This window comes from Zootoca vivipara, chromosome 12, assembly GCF_965207765.1.
Source record: "Zootoca vivipara chromosome 12, rZooViv2.hap1.1, whole genome shotgun sequence".
Lineage (NCBI taxonomy): Eukaryota > Metazoa > Chordata > Lepidosauria > Squamata > Lacertidae > Zootoca > Zootoca vivipara.
Genome location: NC_142595.1, coordinates 26827598 through 26852876, shown reverse-complemented (window position 1 = coordinate 26852876; position 25279 = coordinate 26827598). Strand labels below are relative to the sequence as shown.

General features: G+C 47.5%; 1 protein-coding gene across 5 annotated transcripts in view; it reads right to left on the bottom strand.

Moving 5' to 3' along the window:
• The window catches only part of ATXN7L3 (ataxin 7 like 3), a 29843-nt gene extending 4579 nt beyond the window's left edge, over nt 1-25264 (bottom strand). Inside the window, exons 1-13 of one of the 5 annotated variants that reach the window (XM_060281525.2) lie at nt 24589-25264; nt 22929-23041; nt 14514-14637; nt 13097-13229; nt 11885-12056; nt 10741-10838; nt 9654-9676; nt 7918-7963; nt 6766-6797; nt 6461-6529; nt 4656-4699; nt 2051-2122; nt 160-293 (exon numbers count right to left, since the gene is read on the bottom strand). In XM_060281525.2, the coding sequence (XP_060137508.1) occupies nt 160-293; nt 2051-2122; nt 4656-4699; nt 6461-6529; nt 6766-6797; nt 7918-7963; nt 9654-9676; nt 10741-10838; nt 11885-12056; nt 13097-13229; nt 14514-14564 (874 nt within the window). In that variant the 5' untranslated portion in view covers nt 14565-14637; nt 22929-23041; nt 24589-25264. Of the gene's footprint in view, nt 1-159; nt 294-2050; nt 2123-4655; nt 4700-6460; nt 6530-6765; nt 6798-7917; nt 7964-9653; nt 9677-10740; nt 10839-11884; nt 12057-13096; nt 13230-14513; nt 14638-22924; nt 23042-24588 lie in introns of all 5 variants that reach the window. The other 4 variants (XM_088655220.1, XM_088655219.1, XM_035136122.3 and 1 more) reach the window with 4 other exon arrangements.
• Nucleotides 25265-25279: the final 15 nt, after the last annotated feature.

Here is a 25279-nt window from a genome sequence, read left to right as displayed (position 1 = left end):
AACGGACTTCCGTAACGAATTAAGTTCATAACCCGAGGTACCACTGCAAAAGGTTCTTGGGGAAGATTGTTTTAGAACATGCCACCCCAGCACTAATGGTAGCCCAGTCCATCACCAACTTATGCCGTGCTCTAACTGGGCACCCCGTCCAATTCTTACTTGCTTTCGATGAGGCCGAGTCAGAAGGAGAGATATCTGAAGATCCGTCCCACTGCAGTCTATTCATGAGGGCTTGACTTTCCGCCACGTCAAAACTGTCGTTCTCCACGCTTCCTTCCGTCTCGGGAAGTGAGCTAGGAAAAGGGGCAGATGTATGAGAAGGGGTGAAGGAGCAAGGCGACCATCCTGCTGCTGCTGCTGCTTCTCGGCTGAGGTTTTAAAGCCACGTCAGAGTGAAAAGGAAACAAGGCAGCATCACAAAGCAAAAACGCTCCACTCCTCCTCCTTGCCTTCCCATACAATTTGATCGCTTTCTCTGGAGAAAGGATTCTGCCAAACCTTTGCAAAACGTTCAGGACTTCGAGCCACATAATACTCAAGATCACTTTTCAGATGAGATACTCCCAGTGTTAGCATTCCAGGCCCCCTAATTATTGGCTGCAAACAGAAGTAGTGCATCATTATGGATGTGACTTCAAGAAGATAGCTAGCTTAGATGCCTTTGCTTTTTTTTTATTTTTTAAGGATTAGAATGAATTCATGGGTAACTGATCTTATAGATGGCTTTTAACCTTTATAGCCAAATGGAACCTCCATGTGTAAGAGCAGTATATTTTATAAATACCAGGTACTATGGGAGTGACTTTTTTTGTTCCCAGGGTCACTCGACTAGCCACTCCTGGAAACAGACTAGACCAGGTATGGGGAAGCTGTGGACCTCCAGATGTTGTTGGACCACCATTTTCATTGTCCCTGAGACTGCTAGGAGGTGGGAACCTAGCGATATCTAGAGGATCCTAAAGGTTCCCAATCCTTGAACTAGACCAAAATGGCAAAATCTTCTGATTTACACTTCAAGACTCTTAACAAAGTTGTCATACCAAGATTAGGAATGACACGGGGCTGGTCCCCACCATGTCCAATCTTTGCAGGTAAGATGGGAGATTTTTAAATTTGCAATAATGATCGAGGACTAGAGGGTCCCTAGTTATTAACTGATGCAGAGTACCAGGGATGTGATCTAATGTGATCTAATGTTGTGCAGTGCATTAAAACAAAATTGTCTAGCCCAGGCATCCCCAAACTGCGCCCCCCCCAGATGTTTTGGCCTACAACTCCCATGATCCCTAGTTAAGAGGACCAGTGGTCAGGGATGATGGGAATTGTAGTCCAAAACATCTGGAGGGCCGAAGTTTGGAGGTGCCTGGTCTAGCCGACTGAGAAAGCAAGATGTGTGGGCAGCATGGGGTGGAATTGCAGAAGCTTGAGTGGATGGAGGCTGAGGATGACTTGTTGATGATAAGGCTTCAGGGCAACTTCTTGGCTTTCCAGTCATGTGCAAACAGAAGGGAAGTTATGCCAGAGAGAGAGAGAGAGAATGCATGCAAAGGTCGTTCAGGTGAGTAATATATGCAGAATTTGGGTGCTCTCAATGCATGCTGCATATTGAAGCACAGTAGCCAATGAAGGAGGAGACATGTTTGCGAGAGCTGCTGCTGGATCAGGAGAGCTTCCATCCAGGCAGCAAATCCCAGGCAAGACAAAATGAACTCTGTGGTTTCAAAGGAACACAAAACGCTGCACTGAGTGTGGGTTTACAAAGAAAGGAGACAGAAAACGCCTGCAAGCTTCGCAGCTGCAAAAATACGACCAAAAGAGAGCGTGGGAAGGATGGCCAAGTAAGGTTTTCCACAGTCCTGCCGCCTCCCCTTTACCACCTATGCAGAAAGATGCTCAATTTAGGTCAGTTGAAGAATTCAGTGTTTTTTTAAAAAAGCAAGCAGTCCTTATCCAGAGTCCTTCCAATTGAACTTAAGTGTTAATCACATGACACTTTTTTGGGGGGGGGTCCTATACCACACCTGCCCTGCCTCTATCCCATCACACTTACGCAGAGGGTCCCAGGAGGTAGACTCTGACTGACCTCCGCTGTTCATCCGTGTGTTGGGGGCAGCGCAAAGACCTGCAGGAAAACGGGAAAAGTCAGGGGTGGGGCACAAGCTGAGAAACACAGGGGTACCTGTTCCTAAACGGATTGCTATTGCAGAAATGGATAAAGCATAGTGACGGCCTTGGAATCTGTTCCCTGTGTTCCTCATAGCTGCCAAGTTTTCCCTTTTCTCACGAGGAAGCCTATTCAGCATAAGGGAATTTCCCTTAAAAAAAGGGATAACTTGGCAGCCATGGTGTTCCTGCGTTATTTCGCTTCCCAAACTGTTTGTGGGTCTTTGGACTGCAGTAAAGAATGTTTGCGCTATTCCGGAAAAGGAGTAACTAAGCCAGTCATATGAAGGGCTCATTTGGGTGCTGGAACATACAACCAGGAGCATCCTTTAAAAAAGATGGGCCCCTTGGTCCAGTAATAAACCCAGAACTGTGTATTTTGCATAAGAGTTCCAATTTGGGAAGTGGGCAGGGCACTGATTTCAGGGACTTTCTGGACCTCAGCTGTCTTTCATTAAAAGCAAGTTGGTCTCTCTCATGGCTGCAAAACAAGGCTTGCAAATGTGGGGAAATCTCAGTTGAAGCCTCAGAAGCCAGAGTGAGGATGCTGACCAGGATTTCTGCTCATAAAGACATGGGGCTTCCGCAACCTCTCCATGGCTGCATGACAGAAGTGGAGAATCTGTGGCCTCCCAGGTGTTTTTTCTTCTATAAACCCTGACCATTGGTCATGTTGAATGGGGCTGATGGGAGCTGGAGTCCAACGTCTGAAGGATAATAGGTTTCCCACCAGTGTTATGCAAAAATTAAAAATTAAAATTATTCTTTAAAAAAAAGCCAGAGCTTAATTTCATAATTTATACAAGCTGCCCAATTTTTATCACAGAATTTGAATGGACTTTTTAAATATAAAAAGCATGGGGTGAACACAATCCTGGATATTCTACATTGAGGGCAGAAAGCTACCCATGCGGACCATCGACACTGCCTGTCAAATGCATGGGTCTGTGGATCTGTTCACTCCTGTATGATATTCAGATTTCCCTCTCTTCTCTGATAAGGTTTTAGCCATAGTGTACAATTATGCCTTACAACACCAACATTTGCCAACCCATTAGTGTTCAGGCTGACAAGAGAAGCAAAGGCAAAACTTTCATGGTAGAAGGGAGGTAGGAAACACAAGCTGGTGGACAACTCCCAGTCTCTTCACCAGGGTTAAGGTGTCAGAAGCAGCGCAAAAGCACTGGGCTTAAAGGAATACCAGTGAGCCCAATTAACCAACAACTGGGAGCATAAACAGCAAGCAAGCAAGAACTAAGGTGGGCACTTGGCAACTGAACACATGGCACCCATTGCCATCTGGGGAGGAAGTTATCCATCGCCCTGACAGGCAGTCAAGCCCAATGCCAACATCCTTCCACAGCCAGTCATAATTCTGGGGAAATTGGGTGGTGGTGGTAACACTGGGCTTAATTTGTTGGTTGCAGGAATCATACAGCAAGTTTTTCGGCAGTTCCTGCACAGCTTCCAGTGGTCTGAATCTGTCCTATGACAATGACTAAGGCAGGTCTGTTTGCTGGGCCACGTGTGGTGACTTAAACTAATAATAATAATAATAATGCTTTTATTATTTATGCCCCACCCATCTGGCTGGGTTTCTCCAGCCACTCTGGGTGGCTCCCAACAGATTATTATTAATAATAAAGCGATAAAGCATCAAACATTAAAACTTCCCTAAACAGGGCTGCCTTCAGATGTCTTCTAAAAGTCAGATAATTGTTTATTTCCTTGACATGTGATGGAAGGGCATTCCACAGGGCGGGTGCCACTATCGAGAAGGCCCTCTGCCTGGTTCCCTGTAACCTCACTTCTCGCAGTGAGGGAACCGCCAGAAGGCCCTCAGAGCTGGAACTCAGTGTCCAGGTTGAACGATGGGGGTGGAGACGCTCCTTCAGCTTTACTGGCCCGAGGCTGTTTAGGGCTTTAAAGGTCAGCACCAACACTTTGAATTGTGCTCATAAATGTACTGGGAGCCAATGTAGGTCTTCCAGGACTGGTGTTACATGGTCTCAGCGGCCACTCCCAGTCTCTTCCAAGCACGCAGGCAAAGAAACTTCCTCAAACTCATTAAGAGCTAGTTCCCTTTTAAGCTATTGATAAATGACCAGCAAATAAAAAGGTGCATTGTGACAGGCAAAGCAGCAACAGCGAGCTGCAAGGGTAGATTGAAGAGTCGGGAAGATTCCCACTTCCACCTTCAGCCTGTGCAAGCAGTTTGCGAGCTAATCCAACTGGAAATACACTCCCCCCCCCGGCTTCCAGGACATGTTTTGGCCCCAAGCCTAAATTCTGAGTCAACGGCAGAGAATGGATTATGGTGTGGGTGATCTTTCAGATCCATCGCAGTTAACCTGGATTTCCACCCAGCCACCCCAAGCAGGCAGTCTTGTGAATACCTCCCGCTCTCCTTGAGACCTGGGAACGGTTGCACCAGCAGAGGAACGGGAAGAGGTTATGGGGCTCAATAAAGTAGAAGGAAGGGCTGCTCTCACCGTGTACACATCTTCTTGGTGTGCTCAGATATCACCCCACATTGCTACGGAGAAGGAAATATACGGCGTCAACAAATTAAAAGCGTACAGCAGCAAACAAATCAAAGTCCACCGAGTGTGACAGAAGTGGGCTGGCCCCTTTCAGCCAAGCATGATACCACTAATGCTCTAGCTGGGGAATAAGGAATTTATTAGCTGTTCCCTGCAAACCAAACCAGAGGAGGCTACCTGTTTCATCTCTGCTTATGTTGTTACTCTGGCCTTTCTTAATCAAGGGTTGCACTCAAAACAAGTGTCTCACGCAAATGTATTGGGGGGAGGGGGAGGGAGCTCTGAAGGAAGGCAATTCTTACTTTTACACATTCTGAAAAGTAAACGGGGGGAGCAGGGTTGTAAGAATCATTTTTGCCGCCAGAAATTGAGGAGCAACACTCTAAATGCAGGTAGAGTTCGCAGAAATGCCATGAGGATTGCCGGGATAAAGACAAAAGTTACAGTGGCTCCGAGAGAGGCTGAAGGAGGAGGACAGAAAGTTATCGGGAATGTGGAGGCCGGTGAGCCAATATGGCCTCCCTGGAAACAAGCCTACCTGGGGCAGAGCCTGGTCTCAAGGAAGCTATGAACGACCCTACATGGAGGTGGAGAAGACCGACGTGGAGGAACATTCCCACTCAAAGTAAGAGAGTGAAGCCACGATCCCTGGCAAGGTCGATACCACTCCATGGGGTAAAGACAAGGAAACCTGAGAGGACCCACACCAAGGGCTAGGCAGCAGCTCACAGAGTGCATCAATATATACTCCTGAGCACACAGCTTTCTTTCACATCTCTGTCAGCCACTGTCATCTCCACGTTGCTAGTCAAGGCCTTTGCGGCAACCTTCACAGAATTTTAGGAGTTGGAAGGGACCCTTAGGATCATCTAGTCCAACCTGCAATGCATCTAGTTCCTGCATTGCAGGAATGTGCACTGTCCCATACGGGGATTGAACCTGCAACCTGCTTATCAGCCCCATGCTCTAAACCAGGCGTCGGCAACATTTTCCGGCCGAGGGCCGGAACATTCCCACGGACTATAGTCCCTGGGCCGGACATGCACAGAAGCTATTTCCGGTGCCGTGCTGCCCATGTCCGGGGCACCGGAAATAGCTTCTGCGCATGTCCGCAGCACCGGAAATCACTTCTGCGGCTGCAGAGACACCAGAAATCGCACCTGCGCAGAAGCGATTTCCAGCGTCTGCGCAGGCGCCATTTCCGGCGCTGCTTGGTGAATCCCTGCACCGCACTGGTTTAGTGCAGTGCGCGGGGGACTTGCCGAGCGGGCGCCTAGGTTCACAGGCGGTCTGTGGGCCGGATAAACGGCCTTCATGGGCCGCATCTGGCCCATGGGCCGGACATTGCCAACCTCTGCTCTAAACCAACTGAGCTATCCAGGCTGACCTAGTGCTTCAAAACCTATCCCTACAAAGCCTTGCCTGTGCTGCCTCCTCTGCTGTTCCCTGTTCCGCACACCCAAACAAACAAGTCAGTTGGGGCTAAATAAATATTAAAGGTAGCATTTCATTGCAAATAGCTAATCTATCTGCCGAACACACCGTGGGACTTGGCTAAGAGATGTCATGGCCCCTCCGGCTATCACAGACTTGGATGCTATGATTTCACAAAAGAGGTTCTGGTAGGAAGCCATAGTAAGCAAGTCATTTAATTGCAGTCAATGACCAATAGCAAAGAAAGTCATAGTTAACAGGCAACCCTTGCAGCCGATGGTGCACGAGAGCAAGAGGCAGAAGGAAACTCTGGTACTCACCGTAGTGAGCAAAGTACGGAGCTCCTCAGGGCCCAGCGTTTCATAGTTGATTCCAGCAGAGTTGTTATACTATTGGAACAGAATACACACAGACCAAGGCACTTTAGAGGTTACACAAATAAGAGGGATTGCTTTTGGGGCCCAATTCTCCAAGGTCATTCTCTATTCACATGGCTCTCATACTGTGGCCCTTGAAAGTCCACTCAGACCCCAGTGGACGCTACACAGTACAGCTCTAGGGTTTCCTGAAGTCCTCTGAAGAGGGACATGAGAAGTTGAGAACTACGGAGACAAGCTAAACTCACCTTAAATGGGTCCGAGTTACCACTCAGTTCCCCTAGGGAAGGGGGGAAAGAAAAAGAAAAAAAGAGGATGCATATTAATAGTGATGTCTGGCCTCCGCCTTAGGAAATGCACAAAACAAGCATGCCGGAGAACTTGGGATGCAAACCCATGAATTTCATTTGTATATTTCAGGCATGTCCAACTCCCAAGAGAATGTGATCTACTCCCACTATAAACAAACAAACAAACAAACAACTGGCAGTGAACTACTCATTGGATTGACCAAACTTGTTGAGCTTTTTTGGGGGAGCCTTCAGCAAAGTTGTTGACTGGTTGGACATGCCTGATATATTTTATCTTTGTACAGTAGCACACACAACACACAAACACAACGTAATACGCATCCAGCGCAGCTGAAAAGCTCACTTTGCTCCAAGGGTGCAGAAACTATCAACCGCCAGGTGTTGCTGGTCTACAATTCTCAAAGTAACTGACCGTTGGCCATGCGAGCTGTGGCTGGTGGGTGTCCGAGTACAGTGACATCTGGAAGGCCACACAGTTCCCCCCCCCCCCAGGGCTTTACTCTCCCAGCAGCACTGAGGGCTTATTAGGAAGGAATGCAAGGGCAAGTGATGAGTTGAGGGATAGGCTGAGTGTCATAGGATCATAGTTGGAAGAAACTGCAAGGGTCACCCACTCCAACTCCCTGCAACGCAGGAATATTTCGCCCAATGTGAGGCTCAAACTCACGACCCTAAGATTAGGAGTCTCATGTTCTACCAACTGAGCTATCATGAATCTCCGAGCAGGTCCCCCATTCTGCATTGTGGTCTCAGAGCTGTCCTGCATAACGCCGGTTCCCAAGTATTTTCCCAACACTCTCTTTCCATTGGCTCCATCTGCATCTGGTCTAAAGAACTGCTACACACCATCATCATCCCAGATAGTCACATTATGTGGTGTATTAGGCCCCATTTGAAACTTCCAAAAAAAATTGTGTGTGTGTTTAAAAAAACCCCTCTCTCCCTACCTGTCAGACCAATTTACCCCAATCTACTTGGATGCTAGATCTTCATTAACACAGAGAAGTATGCTTAAGGAGCCCAGGAAATGCTGCTATAGTGTGTAAGGAGGGAATGAGCGAGGAGAACCAACACACATAATGCACTCACCATTTTTATGTTTCAGGGACTTGGATCGTCGGGGCGAGTTGGGATTCTGAAACAAAAGGGGAAGAGCAGCAAAGGGTCATTAAAAAAAACAACAACCAGAACTCCTACTGCTAACCTTGAAAAGTGACATCAGAGGGGACTATGGAACTTTGCTTCAATATACAATTACGGCTCCGAGACTTTTATATGCAGAAAGATGGAAGGGCCTGTTATTACCAGCAACGGAAGAATGGCTGTTAAAACTAACGGACTTAGTGGAGTTACAGGTAGGTAGCCGTGTTGGTCTGAGTCGAAGCAAAATAAAAAAATTCCTTCAGTAGCACCTTAAAGACCAACTAATTTTTTATTTTGGTATGAGCTTTCGTGTGCATGCACACTTCTTCAGATGCCAATTCCAAAACTTATTCTTATAATATAAATTACTGTACACTTGAAACAGAAGAGTCAGACCCTTATGTATATACAGAGGGTGGTGGTGGGGGGTGGGAATGGGTGATGGGCTGATGGGAGTGGTAAACCTGTATCTGAAGAAGTGTGCATGCACACGAAAGCTCATACCAAAATAAGTCTTTAAGGTGCTACTGAAGGACTTAGTGGAGATGGTGAAACTGACATGTTTAATCAGGGGAAAGTCGTTGCTAACATTTGTTAAATGATTGGAAAACTCCCACAGGCTTTTGGCGTGAAAAAGAACAAGAAATAATGACATTTGGATTTGAGGATTGAAGATAGTATTTGTTTATGGAAAGTGGCTTTGCTGGGGATTATATTGGAGTGGGTGAAGTAAATATTGCTTATATATAGCCAACAGATGAAGAATCAGAAGTCCCTTACCTTCTGAATTTGATATCTCTCTCTCTCTCTCTCTCTCTCAACCTCTTAACCTCTTTTCTATTTCTCTTTCTTTATTTCTTTCTCTCTCCCCCCTTATGTTTTTACTGTATTTAAAGTCTTAGTTTGGACAAAAAAGAGAGGGGGAAATATGTTTGATAATAAATTATGTATTTTTCTCTATAAACCCTAATAAAATTTATTTTTTAAAGAAAAGTGACATCAGAAGAAAGTAGGGTTGCCAGACTCAATAGTGGACAGGACTTCTGTGCCTTTAATTGCCCTGCTCCCTTTTGCTTGGAAATTAAACAAAGGGTCTGCTGGTTTCTCTTTAAGGTTTCCAGACTCAAAAGAGAGCAGGGCAATTAAAGGCACAGAAGTCCTGTCCACTACTTGAGTCTGGCAACCCTAGAGGAAGGCAGTGGTCAAATGGCCAAAGTTAACGAGCCCCCAAAGCAGAGCACACCTTGACATAACCAACAGAGCAGGTGCGCTGTCAACAGTAAAAAATTAAAAAGAAGGCTCCAGATACACAGAAGTATATTTACAGGATCTTTGTGCAATGGAGTTGGGGACCAGAATCACTCAACAAGCTGCTGGAGCAGATCCTCCTGAGAAGCTACCAATCAGAACAAGTGTGAGTAAAATCTACCACCAGGCCATTCCAAAGGATGCAGCCCTCTCCATCAACAGCCTTCCCCCAACCCTCCCAAGATTCGGCAAGCAACATTTGGCATATACGGTAGGTTAAGATTGATAAAGTTGAGGGAAACCAGCAGGTCTGCTCACATGCACAAGGGATGTGTGTCTTTAAGTTTTCTCCTGTACTGACAGCTCTTTGCAAAAAAAAGTTAGAAAAGGTACGCCTCATTTAACTGCGCCAGTATGTGTAAGGATAGTCTTACCTTATCTGATTTTCTCTTTTTTGCTAGGAAGGAAAAGAGACAAGACTATATTAACAAAACACCCCGAGAAAATACCAAAGTCTCTGCTAGCTCAAGGGCCAGTTCTGACAAATGCTTTCTGCAAAACCTTCCAGCGTTTCCCAAACTCGGGTCCCCGTCTGTTTTTGGAATACAATCCCCATCATTCCTGACCTGCTAGCTAGAGATGATAGAATATCATTGTGCAGCATTCTCCTAAGTCAAATGATGATATTCATCAACATACTAAAGCAGGCACCCCCAAACTTCGGCCCTCCAGATGTTTTGGACTACAATTCCCATCTTCCCCAACCACTGGTCCTGTTAGCTAGGGATCACGGGACTTGTAGGCCAAAACATCTGGAGGGCCACAGTTTGGAGGTGCCTGTGCTAAAGCCTTGGCCTACCAATCTGGAGGGGGGGAGAGAACTAACCCTGTTATGTCTAGTGTTTTCAGGCTAGTTCCCCCCCCCCCAAAAAAATCCTGTGCTTTCTTTATAAAGCCAAGCACCGGATGCAAATGGACATCTTTTGAACTGGGCCACATACTCCCATAGGCCAGAGATGCTGGGCTGTGCCCCAAAAGCCACTGGACTTCTTCGCAAGATTATCTCTGGGGTCTCTGACCCCAAGTTCTACCTGGGCACCATAATTTTTCACTTAAGAGTTGGCAACTTTAATTCTGTAGCAGACCTGAGCAAGACACTCCCATTACCCTTCACCGTTTGTAGAACCCCATCTGTGGCCATCCAGATGTTGCTAGACTTCAACTCCCATCAACCCTACCATGGTCCATTGTCAGGGATGACAGGAGTTGTGGTTCAGCAACATCTGCATCTGTTAGACCGGTCCCTCCTCTACTGTATTGCCTTAGCTGCCCACCTAAAGGAATTTCTTTTGTTCCATCTGTAAATCATTTCCGTTTTCGTCTAGTTACAGTTTGGTTTATCCGTATTATTTGAACACCCTTTCCTTTGAAGTTTTATTGTTGTAAGCCAGAAAACAGTATAGAATATGCTATTTATAAACAGAATAAATAATATGCCGCCAAACCCCTCCCTTGTCTTACCTTTCTTCTCAGATCCATATGACCAGTCATTATCATTTATATCGTCGTTGTCTTCTTGGTCACTCTCGGATTTGTTCATGTTGTTACTGCTTGCTATCCTGTAGCAAAAGGAACGGGAAGAGAAAAAAAGAAAGCGAGCTAGACAGCTTCGCGGTGGGAGGAGGAAAAGTCTGAGCAGCAGTTTCAAATGGAAAGATGACGCTTAATGGTGATTAACTTCCCCGGAAAGTTACATGGCCACGTCTGAAGGCTGACTCGTAACTAACAGGAATGCCTGCGTTCCCACCGCTAAGTCTTCCTCTGCAAAGTGCAGGCACAGGGCTGAGTTCTATGACACATTCTCAGTTCCCACAAAGAGGTGAAGCCCCCAAGCAAGACTGGCAAATATCTACATGAACTGAGCACGTGGCCCTAGAAGCTGCTCCCACACCCATGCCAACAAGGCAAGGGGGTTCTTGCAGAAAAAGGGAATTTTAAAAAAGGGGTCCCTGTTAGTGGAAAGTTTGAAAACCCTGCTATTAGGATACAGTGTAATGGAGCAAGCAGAGTCAAATCCAAAGCCACACTTTCTTCTGATTTGTCGCCAGCAGCAGGTTCTTAAATACGCCATTGCAATTATAGCACTTTTTGAGCGTTTACAGCAATTCACACAAAACCCCTCAGTACTCCCTTTCAATATCCCTCTGAATTCCGTGTAATGATGTAATGATCCCCATTTGGAAGACCGGGGATGGGAAGAAGAAGAAAAGAAGGGTCAAGACAGAGAACAGCAGCTTTACCAAGGCCATTTGGACTTGGGAAGGTCGGGGCAGAGGCAAGATTTGAACCCTCTTAGCTACGACTCCAGACCAGACCAGGCAATGGCTAGCGTTGATCTGGGCTGTATTTTCCAGCCATGCCACATAAGCTTCTTAGCGGTGCAGAATTTAGGTTCAGCACAGCAAAGACATCAAAAAATTGACTTAAGCGCAGGATATGCACAACCTGGTATGAACCAGAAGCCAAAAGTTCACCGGTGTTTTTTTTTGGCATTTGTTCCTTCTTCCAGAAATCCCACCCTCAGCCTTCTCACAACCATCACCACCCAAAAACACCATTTTGAGAGGTCTGGTTTTCAGGCAAGGCTTTGATTCTTAGACCTCACCTCCTATTGGCAATGCGGCTGCTGTTCCGGCCCATGCCGAGGCACTTCTCCAAGTGTGGGGCGAAGCGGGAGGCGGCAATGCTTCGGCTGCAGTTTGGGCAAACACATTCCTTGTTCTTCCACTGGTTGTAGACCTGGCCAAAGATATCCAGTCCCGGCTGATCTACAATTTCTGGGAGCAGGGAAGAAATGGGAGATGGTTTCTCAAGTGGGAGGATGAGGAGGGACTGGCTGAATCCAAAGAAGTGGTGGGAGGTACCAGCTGGGGAACCCCAGTAATTCACCAAACCACTTCGATCCCCTCTTCTTAATTCCTGCAGTCTCGAGCAAAAGATTTCCGAGGCTACTTTAAGCTCATCCTGCCACCAAGCTCCCTTCGTCGTGCAAGCTCCTTGCAGCACGGAACGTATTGCCTCTGGAGCAATTCGTTCTGAAGGCACCATTCTGCAGTTCCCCTGCTCTTTATATGTGCCAGGCTGTGGTCTGGATTTAAGCACCCTCCCTTTTTCCAAGCATAAAATTCTGCAGCCCACCATTATAAGTGGCTTCTTAAATCACTCACTTTAGAAGGTGGGGGGGCGGGGGGAAAGAGAGAAAGAAGTAACTTTTAAAAAAGGAAAATGAACCTTTGGCAGCTGTGCTGGCATTAAATATATGCTTGAGCACAAATTTAATCAAGGAATTGGATTAGAGTCAGGGATCAGCAAACTTTTTCAGCAGGGGGCCAGTCCACTGTCCCTCAGACCTTGTAGGGGGCCGGACTATATTTTTTGGGGGGTGGGTGGGTAAATGAACAAATTCCTATGCCCCACAAATAACCCAGAGAGGCATTTAAAATAAAAGCACACATTCTACTCATGTAAAAACACGCTGATTCCCAGATCGTCCGCTGGCTGGATTGAGAAGGCAATTGGGCTGGATCCAACCCCCGGGCCTTAGTTTGCCTACCCATGGTTTAGACCAGGCACAGGCGACCTTGGCTCTCCAGATGTTTTGGAACTACAACTCCCATGATCCCTGACCACTGGGCCCTGTTAGCTAGGGATCATGGGAGTTGTAGTTCCAAAACATCTGGAGAGCCAAGGTTGCTTATGCCTGGATTAGATTCAAGGCATTAAAACAAATAAGCACCCTTTAAAAATCTATGCTGGATTTCTGGTAAGGGGCAATGGGGTGGGGGTGGGGGACTGATTGGCTGCAACATATACTTACCAAAGTCCTTCATACTCTCAGGATCTGTGTCATCCAAAAAGAAATAGCCACATTTGACAGCCCGGTGGACCTCAAAGCACAAGCCCAGGCAGGCATCCTCAATCAAGTCTGTATAGATATCATGAGCCACAGCCTAGGAAGCAAGAAGACCAAGACCAAGAACAAGACTGGTGAGAGCCATAGAGAACAAGAGCAAGGTTGAACTGGGAGCAGCACCCATTGCCCATGGTTTAAGCCTCTGAGTCGGATTCCAGTCCAGAGTTCAGCCCCCAGAACACACTCTGGAATTGTAGAGTTGGAAGGGGCCACAAGGGTTATCTAGCCCAACGCCCTGCAATGCAGGAATCTTTCGCCCAGTGTGGGGCTCGAACCCATGACCCTGGGATTAAGAGTCTCAGGCTCTACCGACCAAGCTACCCAGCCAAATTAATGTACATTGCTGCATCCTGCTAAAAGGATTTCCACTAGCCATGTCCCCCCCCCTCACTCCCCAATTCTGTTCTCAAGAATACAAGCAGCATCTACAATCAAAACACTGCCTGGAAGACTTCAATCCTTCTTCATTACTGTTTATTTTATTTTCTTAAAGCAGACCAAGGGCTGTTTCAGACATGATAATGTGGAGGGGAAGGTGTCGGACAGGGAATGCAACTGGCTTGCACTTCCACACCCCAGGACACACAAGTCATTTGAACTAGTCTTAAGTGGTTGAGGTCACCCAGAATTGCCTACAGTGCAGTACAATCCTAGATAAGTCTACTCAGAGGTAAACCACAGAAACGAGAGTGAATGTAGCCTCATTCTAAATTCCCAGGGCACCAAAGTCAAAAGAAATGGCAGCAAGGCTGTGAAATTGTAACCATGCAAAATGAATCAATATTCCTAATAGATGTCAGAATAGGTTGTGCTTCCAACACACAATCAATACAAAGGATGAAGTCTCTTTATTAAAAGGGAGGAGGAATCCCAATTTCTAATATCCTTCCAGCAACTCTCATGATGGAAAGGCTCTGGGGCTAAAGTCCTGGCTTGCATGAAGAGTTTGGATTTGGATTTGATGTCCCGCATTATCACTACCCTACGGAGTCTCAAAGCCGCTAAAATTCTCCTTTCCCTTCCTCCCCCACAACAAACACTCTGTGAGGTGAGTGGAGCTGAGAGACTTCAAAGAAGTGTGACTAGCCTAAGGTCACCCAGAAGCTGCATGTGCAGGAGCGGGGACGCGAACCCGGTTCAACAGATTATGAGTCCACCGCTCTTAACCACTACACCACACTGGGATGAACCTCTGTATCTAGAAGAACAGGTCCTCCACCTCAGGCTTTTCATGAACTCATCAATTTCTGCCTGCCTTTGATGGCACTGCTCCCTCCAAATCCTTGTAAGAAGCCTTTCAGCCTCAAGGGAGGCAACTTACCTCCAACTTGCTGTTATCCAGGCCCGACAAAGTCATTTCCTCCATTTTCATTTGCAAAAGCTATTGGAGAAGATGCGGAGAACGCAACATAGCAGAGGCCAGGCTGAAATGGGAAGGGATCCCCCTGCGAAGACAAGACAGGATTCAGTGGTCAGGCTGCAATCTCCATTCAAGTTGGAGGATGGGCTTGTGGGTTGGGAAAGAGGACAGTGATGTGAATTCTAAACAACTATACTGTATATTAATTTAGAAGCACCTACAGCTCTGGAGAGAGAGAGAAAAGAAGAAACAATGCTTTTAGCTGGTGCAGCAGGCACCATTCTCAAAGTATTCCCTTTTGTTTGAAAGAGAATGGAGAATGCTTATTTGAAGATGGCACCTGCCTCCTGTAGTTTATGTAAGCCTTATTATTATTATTATTATTATTATTATTATTATTATTATTATTGACTAAAAAGTTTAATTGATTGATCTAATGCAACAACCAACTAAACACTGCAGCCTCGGTAAGCAGATTAAATAATTTTCTAGCAAGTATATTATATAAGCATATTATAAGCATATATTATAGCATATGCATATTATAAAATGAACTTTTTTCCAATTTTCTGTCTGGGAGCTTAAAACCTCCACCTCTATCATGTAGAACTGTTTAACAACAGCCTGACTCCAGAAATAGGAACAAAACAGAGCCACTGTTAAAGCCTGTTTGTTTGAAGAGGCAAGGAACAAATTAAATAATAGTGATGGCCATAGCTTTCTGACCTGGTTTGTAAAGTTTCTTCCCCCCTTTGCAGCCTCTGCCTGATGCCCTTGTCCCCCTTTGCCTCACAACCTCCTTACCTGCAAGGCGGCTGCAGCTCCTCCCATGGCTCCAGGAGGGACACTGGGTATATCATAACCACATGCCACCACAAAACCTCCAGCCACACCATAGTGGGACTCAATTTGTTGTGTGTGTACCATTCTCTCTCCCCTTCCCCTGGCAGCCAGCAGCACTCACCATTTCAAGCTCCCTGTGCCACGATAACCTTCTGCATTGTGACTGGACTGCTTCCAATCCCTGGCCCTTTTGCTGCATTCCCCTCTCCTTTCCAATAAGAGCATTTAAGGGTTCATATAATGCCCAAGCTCTTCAAGCATCTAATCTTCTTGCAACCCATACAAGAGCTCTGCAAGGCAAGGCAACACTTACCAGCCACACTCTACAGATTAGGGACTGGGGCTGAGAGAGAGAGTGGCTTGCCTGAAGCTACCTTGCTAATCCATTCCGGAAGTCCGTTCTTAAACCAAAGCGTTCTTAAACCAAGGTGTGCTTTCCCATAGCAGCGGGGGACTCAATTTACAAATGGAACACACTCAACAGGAAGTGGAACATGTTCTGCTTCCAAGGCAAAGTTCACAAACCAAAACATCTACTTCCGGTTTGCAGCGTTCTTAATCCAAGTTGTTCATAAACTAAGCTGTTCTTAAAACAAAGTACCACTGTATATTGGGTTAGGTATTTAAGCTACTACGAGACCTGATGTCAAGAGCGAGCCAGCAACACAACACATTGAATAAGTTCCACTTTATTAGAAGAAGCAGGGTCTGTTCAGGAGTGCAAGACCTAATGAGCACAGCAACGCTTCTCAGTAGGTCTTGCCCCTATGCGGCAGCTGTGGAGACTGAAGGTCCTTCCCACAACTGCCTATGTCTCCTCCTCTCCCAAGTCCTTCCCAAGCAATCTGAGACTACACCAGTATGCCCGTCTTTGCTTCTCCTGCTTCACACCTCCCCTGGTTCTGGGAGACCAGGGAGGAGGGGAGCTTGTTGCAGCAGGAGGGGAACACACTCTGGTTTCTTCACCAGCCTGACTAATCTCTGCCTCTTGGCCTCTGCTGCTTCTGATTCTGGACTTCCTTCTGCCATAGACTCTTCCTGCTCACTAAACCCTGTTACCTCTTCAGTTTCCGACACCTCCTCCTCAGTCTTCTCCCTCTGACCACCACCTTCCTCCTGTCATCCCACCACCAATCCCCTGGCTCTGAACTTTCATCCCTTTGGGGTTCCCCAGCTGGTGCGTCCCACCAATCCTCTGTTTCCAGCCAGTCCGTGACACCCAGTTGTTTTTGCTGTACCACATAGCGTTACCCATCTAGAACTGAAACTGCTGCTCAGTTGCTTCTCTGGCTTCTTCACCAGGCACTGAACACACACTTTCAAGCTTGCTTCTACTGTCATAAATGCTAGAGGGTTTGGTGGTTTTTTTGAGGTTCTTTTTTTTTAAGATGACATGAAAAGCTGAGATTTTCAAGATGCTGCACATAGCAAGCATCAAATTCCACAATGGCTTCTCCTACCACAAAACTGGGACATGCACAAAACCCGGCAAGAAATCCAAAGACTGAGTTGAAACAGATTAAAGAGAGCAGGGCTGTGATTCTGGAGGGGCACAGTCAAGGCAGACAACACAGAATATGGTTCTGAATATGACTGAGAATCTCAGTTTCACATTTTTAAATTTTATTTTAACAAGCAACCTATCGCTGGACGCTTCTAGCCCTTGTGGTTACGTGTCTTGATAGCAACAATGCCTGCTGAAATCTCAGCGGCAGAGAGCAAGATTAGTAAGATTCAGTGCTTGGGGATGGGGTTTCGGGGTCTTTGCACCCTCCATGGCTAGCAAGGCCAGATTAAGTTATGCCAAGCGGCAAGAACGAGAAAACAAAGTTGTGAAAATGGGCATGATTCCTAAGGACACAAAATCCAACTTAATGGTTTAGCACACAGCACCTGTTACCTCAAACCAGGATTATCCCCAAGTCAGCTTGCACCACCAGCCTGTAGTGAGTCATGAGCAGACGGCTTTGCCACCAAACAATAGAGGGACACTTATTCCCCTGGTACTGGTTTGAGCTAGACTGTCTAATCTCTGCCTCCAGAAACAGTTGTCTTAAGTGGGGAGAAAATCCCACTCACCAAATCTTGCCCGCGAAAGCTTCACTCAGTTGCAGCCTCCACAATCCCCCCAACTCTGCATCCCTAGCTGCAGCTATTAACTGATCTCGCAATGCAAAGGAGGGGGAGAGAAGAGAAGAGCATATGAGGGAGAAAAGAAAGCACATCTCCCAGCGCCTCCAATGGACAGGGGTCCTACACAAAGCAGAAAGCAAACTGACACTGACACCATCCCAAAACCGTCTGTGTCTCTGTATCAAAAAATGCTGGCACTATTAACAGATTGTGACACGCAAGACGAATGCATGCAAAGCAGAAAACTGACAGATTAAAGCTGATCTACCCAATGCAGGGAGGACCAAGGAGGAGGGAAAAACAGAAATCTGAAAATAGTCAAGACTCCATTCCTGTGCTGCTGCTTTCCCAATCACCTCCCTGATCCATCATCAAGCCCCTCCTACTTCTACAAAAGACAAGACAGGAGAAGGGACCAGTCTTCAAAAGGGTTCATTAAAAGGATGCAGGCAAAAGTCCCCATCAATGAGAGCAACAGTCTGCCCAAATCACAGCAATTCTCCTTGTGTGTTGGACCCACGGCCATTTCCAGGATCCAGACGTTCCTGCTGACTCACCCTCTCCTGCCGAGAATGTCCAGGCTCTCAAGGAAAGCCACAGCCTGTGTCGGTAAAATGAATACAGGGAGGCAACCATGGAAAGGGAAGAGTGCTTGGAAGATGGAGCTGCCACACTGCTGGCTCAGTTCGGAGGTGGGGGAAAGAATCTATGTATTAGTGATACAGACAAAAAAGCTGCTCTGAAATATCCAAACCTGAAGAAGGAATCTGTGCAGCTCAAAAGTTTATTTCCTATATTTTAAAGACTATCTGATCTGATCCAAAGGGGGGGGGGGCTTTTCAATTTGTTCTATCCTTGTACTCAGGCTGGTATTTTGTTATATAGTATTTATAGGTGTGTTGAGAGAGAGAGAGAGAGAGAGAGAGAGAGAGAGAATGAGAACAAATCCCCTAGCTTTGCCAGGCACCTAGAAATTTGATACCAACATGAACGAAATCAAGAACTGAAAAAACGTGTGTGTATAATTTTACTCCTTTCCGAGTCTGGCACTTTTCCTTTTTTTAGGGGTCTTGACATCTAAAAGTCTGCAATCTTTTTATCAATGCTGCAGTCATAACTAAAAAACACTGGACTCTCAAAAGGAATTTTAAAACATTCCAATTTACTGAGGCATTTGATGGGCAGAAGATACCGGCAACCCTGAAATCAGTGGTTGAGAGAATGTTTACACACTTATACTTACACGTACACACACACACACACACACACACACACACACACTTGACATGTTTGCTGCTGAGCTCTTTGGGAGTAACAGCAGGATATAAGATAGACAGATTGCTGCATGCACATGTAAAATGCATGCAAACCTATACTGTACCCCCTTTCAAATACCAAATCTAATTGGGGGTGTAGAAGTAACCTCTTCTTGAGTTGCCATCTTCAGCTGGGATACCTAAAGAGGCAAGTAGACTGGTACCATTGTTTCACTCTTTAAATCACATTTCACTCGTCTTCCTCTCTTGCCATATTCCCTATTGAAGCAGGGACCAGAGACTGCCACCCGCCACCAAAGGGAAAGCCAGATATGGAAGGTTTGGCATAATACAGGGAGGGTGGGGGAAGCTAGCTTACAAAGAATGGGCCAGCTTGCAGGGCCTGCCAATAACTTGGGGCTCTTCCTAGCCCCCTATTGTTGGGAGAAGGGCTACTTCGACACCAGACACAGGCTTCATTTGCCTAACAATGGGCAAACAAAATCCAGACATTATGGGAGCCTCCTTTCCTCCAATGCCTCCCTGCGGCCAGCCATCTGGAATCAGAAGGATACCCCCCACCCTGTCTAGACCAGAAGCCCAAGGGGGAGTTGGTCCCAACAGGAAAGGGACTTTATTTAAGGGGGACCATCAGCAGGAAGCACAGCAATATAAGGAAATGGAGACCTAGGAGAACAGTTCTCACCAAACACTTCAGCCCCTCAATCTCAGCCCATAACCTTTGAGCGCTTGCAAGGAATGAAGGAAGCAATTAAAAGGGGCTTTTATCAGTTTTCATTGGCTATCTATTTTATACATGTCTTAACATACCATAAAGTAAAGGTAAAGAGTCCCATGACTGTTAGGTCCAGTCGCAGACGACTCTGGGGTTGAGGCGCTCTTCTCACTTAACTTGCCGAGGGAGCCGGCGTTTGTCCGCAGACAGCTTCTGGGTCATGTGGCTAGCATGACAAAGCTGCTTCTGGCGAACCAGAGCAGCGCACGGAAACGCCACTTACCTTCCCGCTGTAGCGGTACCTATTTATCTACTTCTACTTTGACATGCTTTCGAACTGCTAGGTTGGCAGGAGCAGGGACCGAGCAACAGGAGCTCACCCCGTCGCGGGGATTCAAACCGCCAACCTTCTGATCAGCAAGCCCTACCTAGGCTCTGTGGTTTGGACCACAGCACCACCCGCATCCCACTTGACATACTGTAGCCCACTCCAAACCTTAGCTGTGAGGCTGCCTCACCTATTTCGTATAGCTTCCCCTGAACCTCAAATAACTTTCTCTTCCGCCAGGCCTCTCAACCAACTCTCAAGCAGTCTTCCTCTGCTCCCTGACTCAGCACTCCCAACCCATTCTGCAAAGCTGTTTCTCCTCTCACCCCGATACCCTTCCCCAACATTTTGCTTCACTCTTGTGTCAATCTAGTGCCTCTCTGCATGCATGGCACCACATCAACCTCAATACAACCATATTCCCAATTTGGAATGCACTGTCAGAGCAGTCCTACTTATGCCTCCCTTAACTTAAATCCTTGAGAATAGCCGTTCGCGAACTTGGGTCCTCAGATGTTGTTGGACCACAACTCCCAACATTCCTAGACAACAGGGCCAATTGTCAGGGGTGATGAGAGGAACATAATTTTTTATTTTAAAAAATCCTGATTGGCTGGCTATCTGCTTGGCCAATAACAAGTGATTAAGGAGGCGGCCCACAAGGGCCTAATGCTCCTATTTTGCCACGTGCATTTTCTTGGAGCAATCCTGGTTTGTTTCTGGCGGGAGAGGGTGATTGCTGAGGCTCCCGTTTTGACCAGATGAGCTCGCGATCCAGAACCTCCAGATCAGGTAAGAGCAGTGGTGGGGAGGCAATGGGTAAGACTGGGCGAGCAGGAGCTGCTTGTTGCTGCCACCAGTTCTGGGCCCGGTGGCAGCCTGGGCCTGACTCTACAAGGTGCAGGGTGCAATCCACTCCAGCGCCTAGCAGATCAGAGTCTTCGGGTGTTGCTGAGGGGCGCAAAGCCCGTTGGCAGTGTCGGCCCGGCTCTGCAAGGCGCAAGGTGAAATCCACCCCAGCGTCTAGCAGAGCAGGGCCGCCTGGTGCTGCTGACTTGCATCTAGTAAATAACTAAGTGTCTACTTGGAAGAAAGTCGCACTGAGTTCAGTGGGTCTTATTCCCTGATGGGGGGGGGCTGTAGTGTTTTATCTGGGTAGCCAGGACTCCTCCAGAAGACAAGATCTCTTTGCACCAGGTCAGTGAGGACTGACCTCAGTAGCTTTCCCCCTCTGTGTCAAATAACTGGGGTCAAATAAGTGTTGTTTACTTTTTATAATACATGGAAGTTGGAGGTTCCAGATTCTCCTTCCTTGAGGGTTTCTAAGCAGGTTGAATGGCCATCTGTCATGGATACTTCAGCTGAGCTTCCTACATTGCAGGGGGGTGCACTAGAAAGATGACCCTTAGGGTCCCTTCCCCTTCCACGATTCTATGTTTTTCTGCTTCAACAATATTTCATTATGTTGCTATCATTTTACATATACAGTCATACCTCATGTTACGTCCGCTGTGGGTTACGTCTTTTCAGGTTACGGACGCGCTGAACCTGGAAGTCCCGGAACAGGTTATTTCAGGTTCGGCGTGTGTGCATGCGCAGGGTACTAAATCGTGCTTTGTGCATGCGCAGAAACACCGAATTGCGTCATGTGCGTGCACAGACATGGTGCTTCAGGATGCGGCCTTTTCATGTTGCGAATGTGCCTCCGGAATGGAGTCCGTTCGCAACCAGAGGTACCACTGTAATTGTATTCTGTATAAATTATAAAATTGTATTCTGTATAAATTACAAAACCTGTTCTATTTACAAACAAAACATTTAAATAGCTACCTTTCTACCAGTAGGCTGGGGGGCCATGGGTGTAGCCAGGACTTTGGGGGTGGGGCAGAACCTCATATTTGGATTGATTTTTACTTCTTGGGGGGTAGCTGCCTCCCTGCTCCCCTGGCTACGCCCATGGGGTGGGTACAGGAAGGAAACGAGGTCACAAGTGGGCCACGGTCGGAAAAGGTTGCTCTAAGCCGTAGAACCCATGACCAATTCTGATCCTGAAAAGTTGTGTCTCCACCGCATGATTAAACAAAATGACTGTTTCATTAGGAAACTGTTGTTCTTCCCCACTCCCTTAAGCAGGGTATAATTTGGGAGCATGACACAGACCCAGAAGCATTTTGGTGGTAGAGAAGGGCTCAGGCACAAATCCCCACCGCAGAACAAAATTCTCTCTCACCTGGATGTCCTAATCCCTGATACATGTGGTGGGCAGGCTGCAATTACTCAACAGCAAGGGCAATGTATTTTCTTTCTTCCTGCTGGAATTTGTGTTGTGTACAGTATGAGTGCTTTCTGTTATTTTCCTTGGTATATTATTTGCCCTTAGTTATATATATATATTATAAAATAATAGTAATAAGCTAAATGTGCACTTAAAAAAACACCCAGTGAGAGCAATGCACTAGGTCTGCTCAGAGGCACCCTTTTGTGCTTTTGCGCTTAATACTTCCCATATTCTGGAAACAGGCTCTGGGAGTGAGATCCGCTTGAAATCATACCTGGCAAAACAACTGAGTTAGTGGTGGTGGGGGCACATTCCAACACACACACATTTTTTCATGCACCTGGTGAAGATTCAGCCCATCTGAAATTGTTTCTGAAGACAGTCAAGACAACGGTACTTTGTGGGCCAGCTTGTCCAAACTACAAGAGTTGTCATTTTAGATCAGTTTCTCAACTCTGTTTTGTGGACTACAATTCCCATCATCCCTGGGCACTGGTCCTGCTAGCTAGGGATGATGGGAGTTGTAGTCCAAAAACAGCCAGAGTCACAAGTTTGGGGGAAAATGCTTTAGATCAGGCATCCCCAAACTGCGGCCCTCCAGATGTTTTGGCCTACAACTCCCATGATCCCTAGCTAACAGGACCAGTGGTCAGGGATGATGGGAATTGTAGTCGAAAACATATGGCAGGCCGAAGTTTGGGGATGCCTGCTTTAGATCAAGCCCACATTCTAGGTCTGTCACGGCCGTTACATCACACAGGCACCAAAGCATACCCCTCTTTTCCTGCCTCTTCTTACCTACCAGTAAGGCAGCAGCAGCACAGACTACCTTGGAAAGTGGTGGGCTCTCATTCAATGCAGATTTTAAAGCAGAGGTTGAATGGCCATTGGTCAGGAATTCTTTAGCTGCGATTCCTGCAATGCAGGGGATTGGACTTCACTAGGTGATCCATGGGGTCCTTTCCAACTCTACCATGAACTCACATCTTTACTCCTGCTATTACGTCCCCCCCCCCCCCGTGAGTCTCCTCTTATCATGGCCAGGTCATCTTAACCTTTTAATCCTATCTTCAGCACACCCACACACCCAAAAAAAGACCTGGGCCTAACCCCTGCCAAAGCATATCACTTCTGTGCCCAGTCTCCTTCCTTCAACCACAATGTTGTCAACCCCACTGTTTCAAACTCAATATCCCCCACACCCTATTTAATTGCTGCATTCTCATTAACTTCCTCTCCCGCCCCACTTATTTACTTTCTAATCCCTTCCTTAAGACTTATAGCTGCTTTCCCAATCTTTCTCTTCCCCTGCCCCACCCTTAACACCACCGCACCTTTCTCCCCTCTGCAACATAACTTAACTGCTTACTGTATTTCACTTGCTAGCCCCTCAAACCCACTTTAAGCACTGCATCACACAAGTCGACTTGCCAGCCACATCCCATAGCTGACTCTCTTTCCTCCCCCAGAAAAACCCAGACTCACTTTAACATCCTCCTCTTCTCTGCTTACTGAACAACTGCCTTACCAGAGCAATGGTACCTGAAATCCAGCAGCAGCTGGGCAGAGACCAATGAAGCTTAAAAGCAGGGCATGAGGGCAGCAGCCCTTGCCCATTGGATGCCCCCCAGCATCTGGTATCCAGGGATAAGTTGCCAATGCACATGGAGGTATGGATCAAAGTATAGTTAGCTGGATGATTGCAATTTATAACTTATGCCTCCTACGTCTTTTAAGAAGCATGCTTCTCTTTCTCCCCTTTTATCTGCACAACTACTGTGTTAAGGGAGGGTGGCAGGCCCAAGGTCACCCGGCGGCAAGTTTCATGGCTGAGGGGTGGATTCGAACCTGGGTCTCACTGGTCTAACAACCCAACCACTGCCCAACACTGGCTCTCAGCAGATCTCATCTATCAGGAATTTCCCTAATCCTTTCTGAGAGAGCATTGGGGGGGGGGGGGAGAGAGAGAGAGAGAAAGTGTCCCGCTGGATCAGGTCAAAGGTTTGTCCAGCCCAGCACCCTGCATCCAGCCAGATGCTTCTGGGAAAGGCATGGATGCAACAGCCCTCGCTATTGTTTTGCTCCCTGACAGAGATATACTGAATGTGAACATTTGGGGAGGAGAAGAAATAAAGACTCTGTTGAGCCATCCTGTTTAACAACTGCTCCTCCATGGAGTCATCTTAATTTCCGTTTAAAGCCATGCAAACTAACAACGCGCACCTTAATCCCCCTCCAAAAAAATAAAATAAAACCCCAAATCCCTTCCTTTTGCTTCCAGCGCCCCACACTTGTTTACCCTCCCCAACCTCTCCAACACCCCCTTCCTTCCTCCACCCCACCCTTTCCTCTCTGAGCACCCCTAACTCCTCCCACAGCACCCCCACATAGGCACACACACAGAGATTTGCAAGGAGAGGGGCTGGAGGCAAGCAGCATCCTACCCCACCCCATGGACTTACCCCACGCACAGGCAGGCAGGCAGGAAGAGGAGTCCCCTCACCACCGGGTCCCCCTTCCCCGATTGCCCGTGCCTGCCCCCCAGGCGGCCTGCCGGGCCCCAGGCGAAGCAGCCATGCCCCCTCCCCGCCGGGCCCCAGCTCAGCGCAAGGCCCCCGGCAGGAGGAAGGGGACACAGGGACGACGGCAGTGGGCAGGGCGCTCCGGCCTAGCACGTCCACCTCCTTCTCCGCACCACCAGCAGCGGCGGCGGCAGCACCACCAACATTGGCGGCGGCGGCGGCAGCAGCAATAAGGGAAGGGAAAGGCGGGTTGTTGGGGGGGGGGAGGCGGAGAGGCACCTTTTGCAATAGGCGCGCAACCTAGCTTGTTGGCTCCGGCAAGGGGGCGGGACCTGCCGGAGTACAGGGGAGAGGGAGGCGGGTGAGCCACAGCGCCCAATGCGGGAATTCGGAGCGGCGGGGAGAGGCCAATCGGCGCGGCCTCCTGCTCCTCCTACTTCCCCCTCTCGCCCGCCTCTCCCTCCCTCTCTCCATTTCTCGTCATTCAAGGTTGTGCGCGAGGAGCTGGTGCTGCCGCTGTTTGCTGCTGCTGCTGCTGGCGACTGCATTGTCGCTCGGGTGCCACTGACTGGCCGAAGGGACGCAGCGCTCTGGCCACTCGTTTTCAGTGCCTGGGCTAAATCAACGCAGG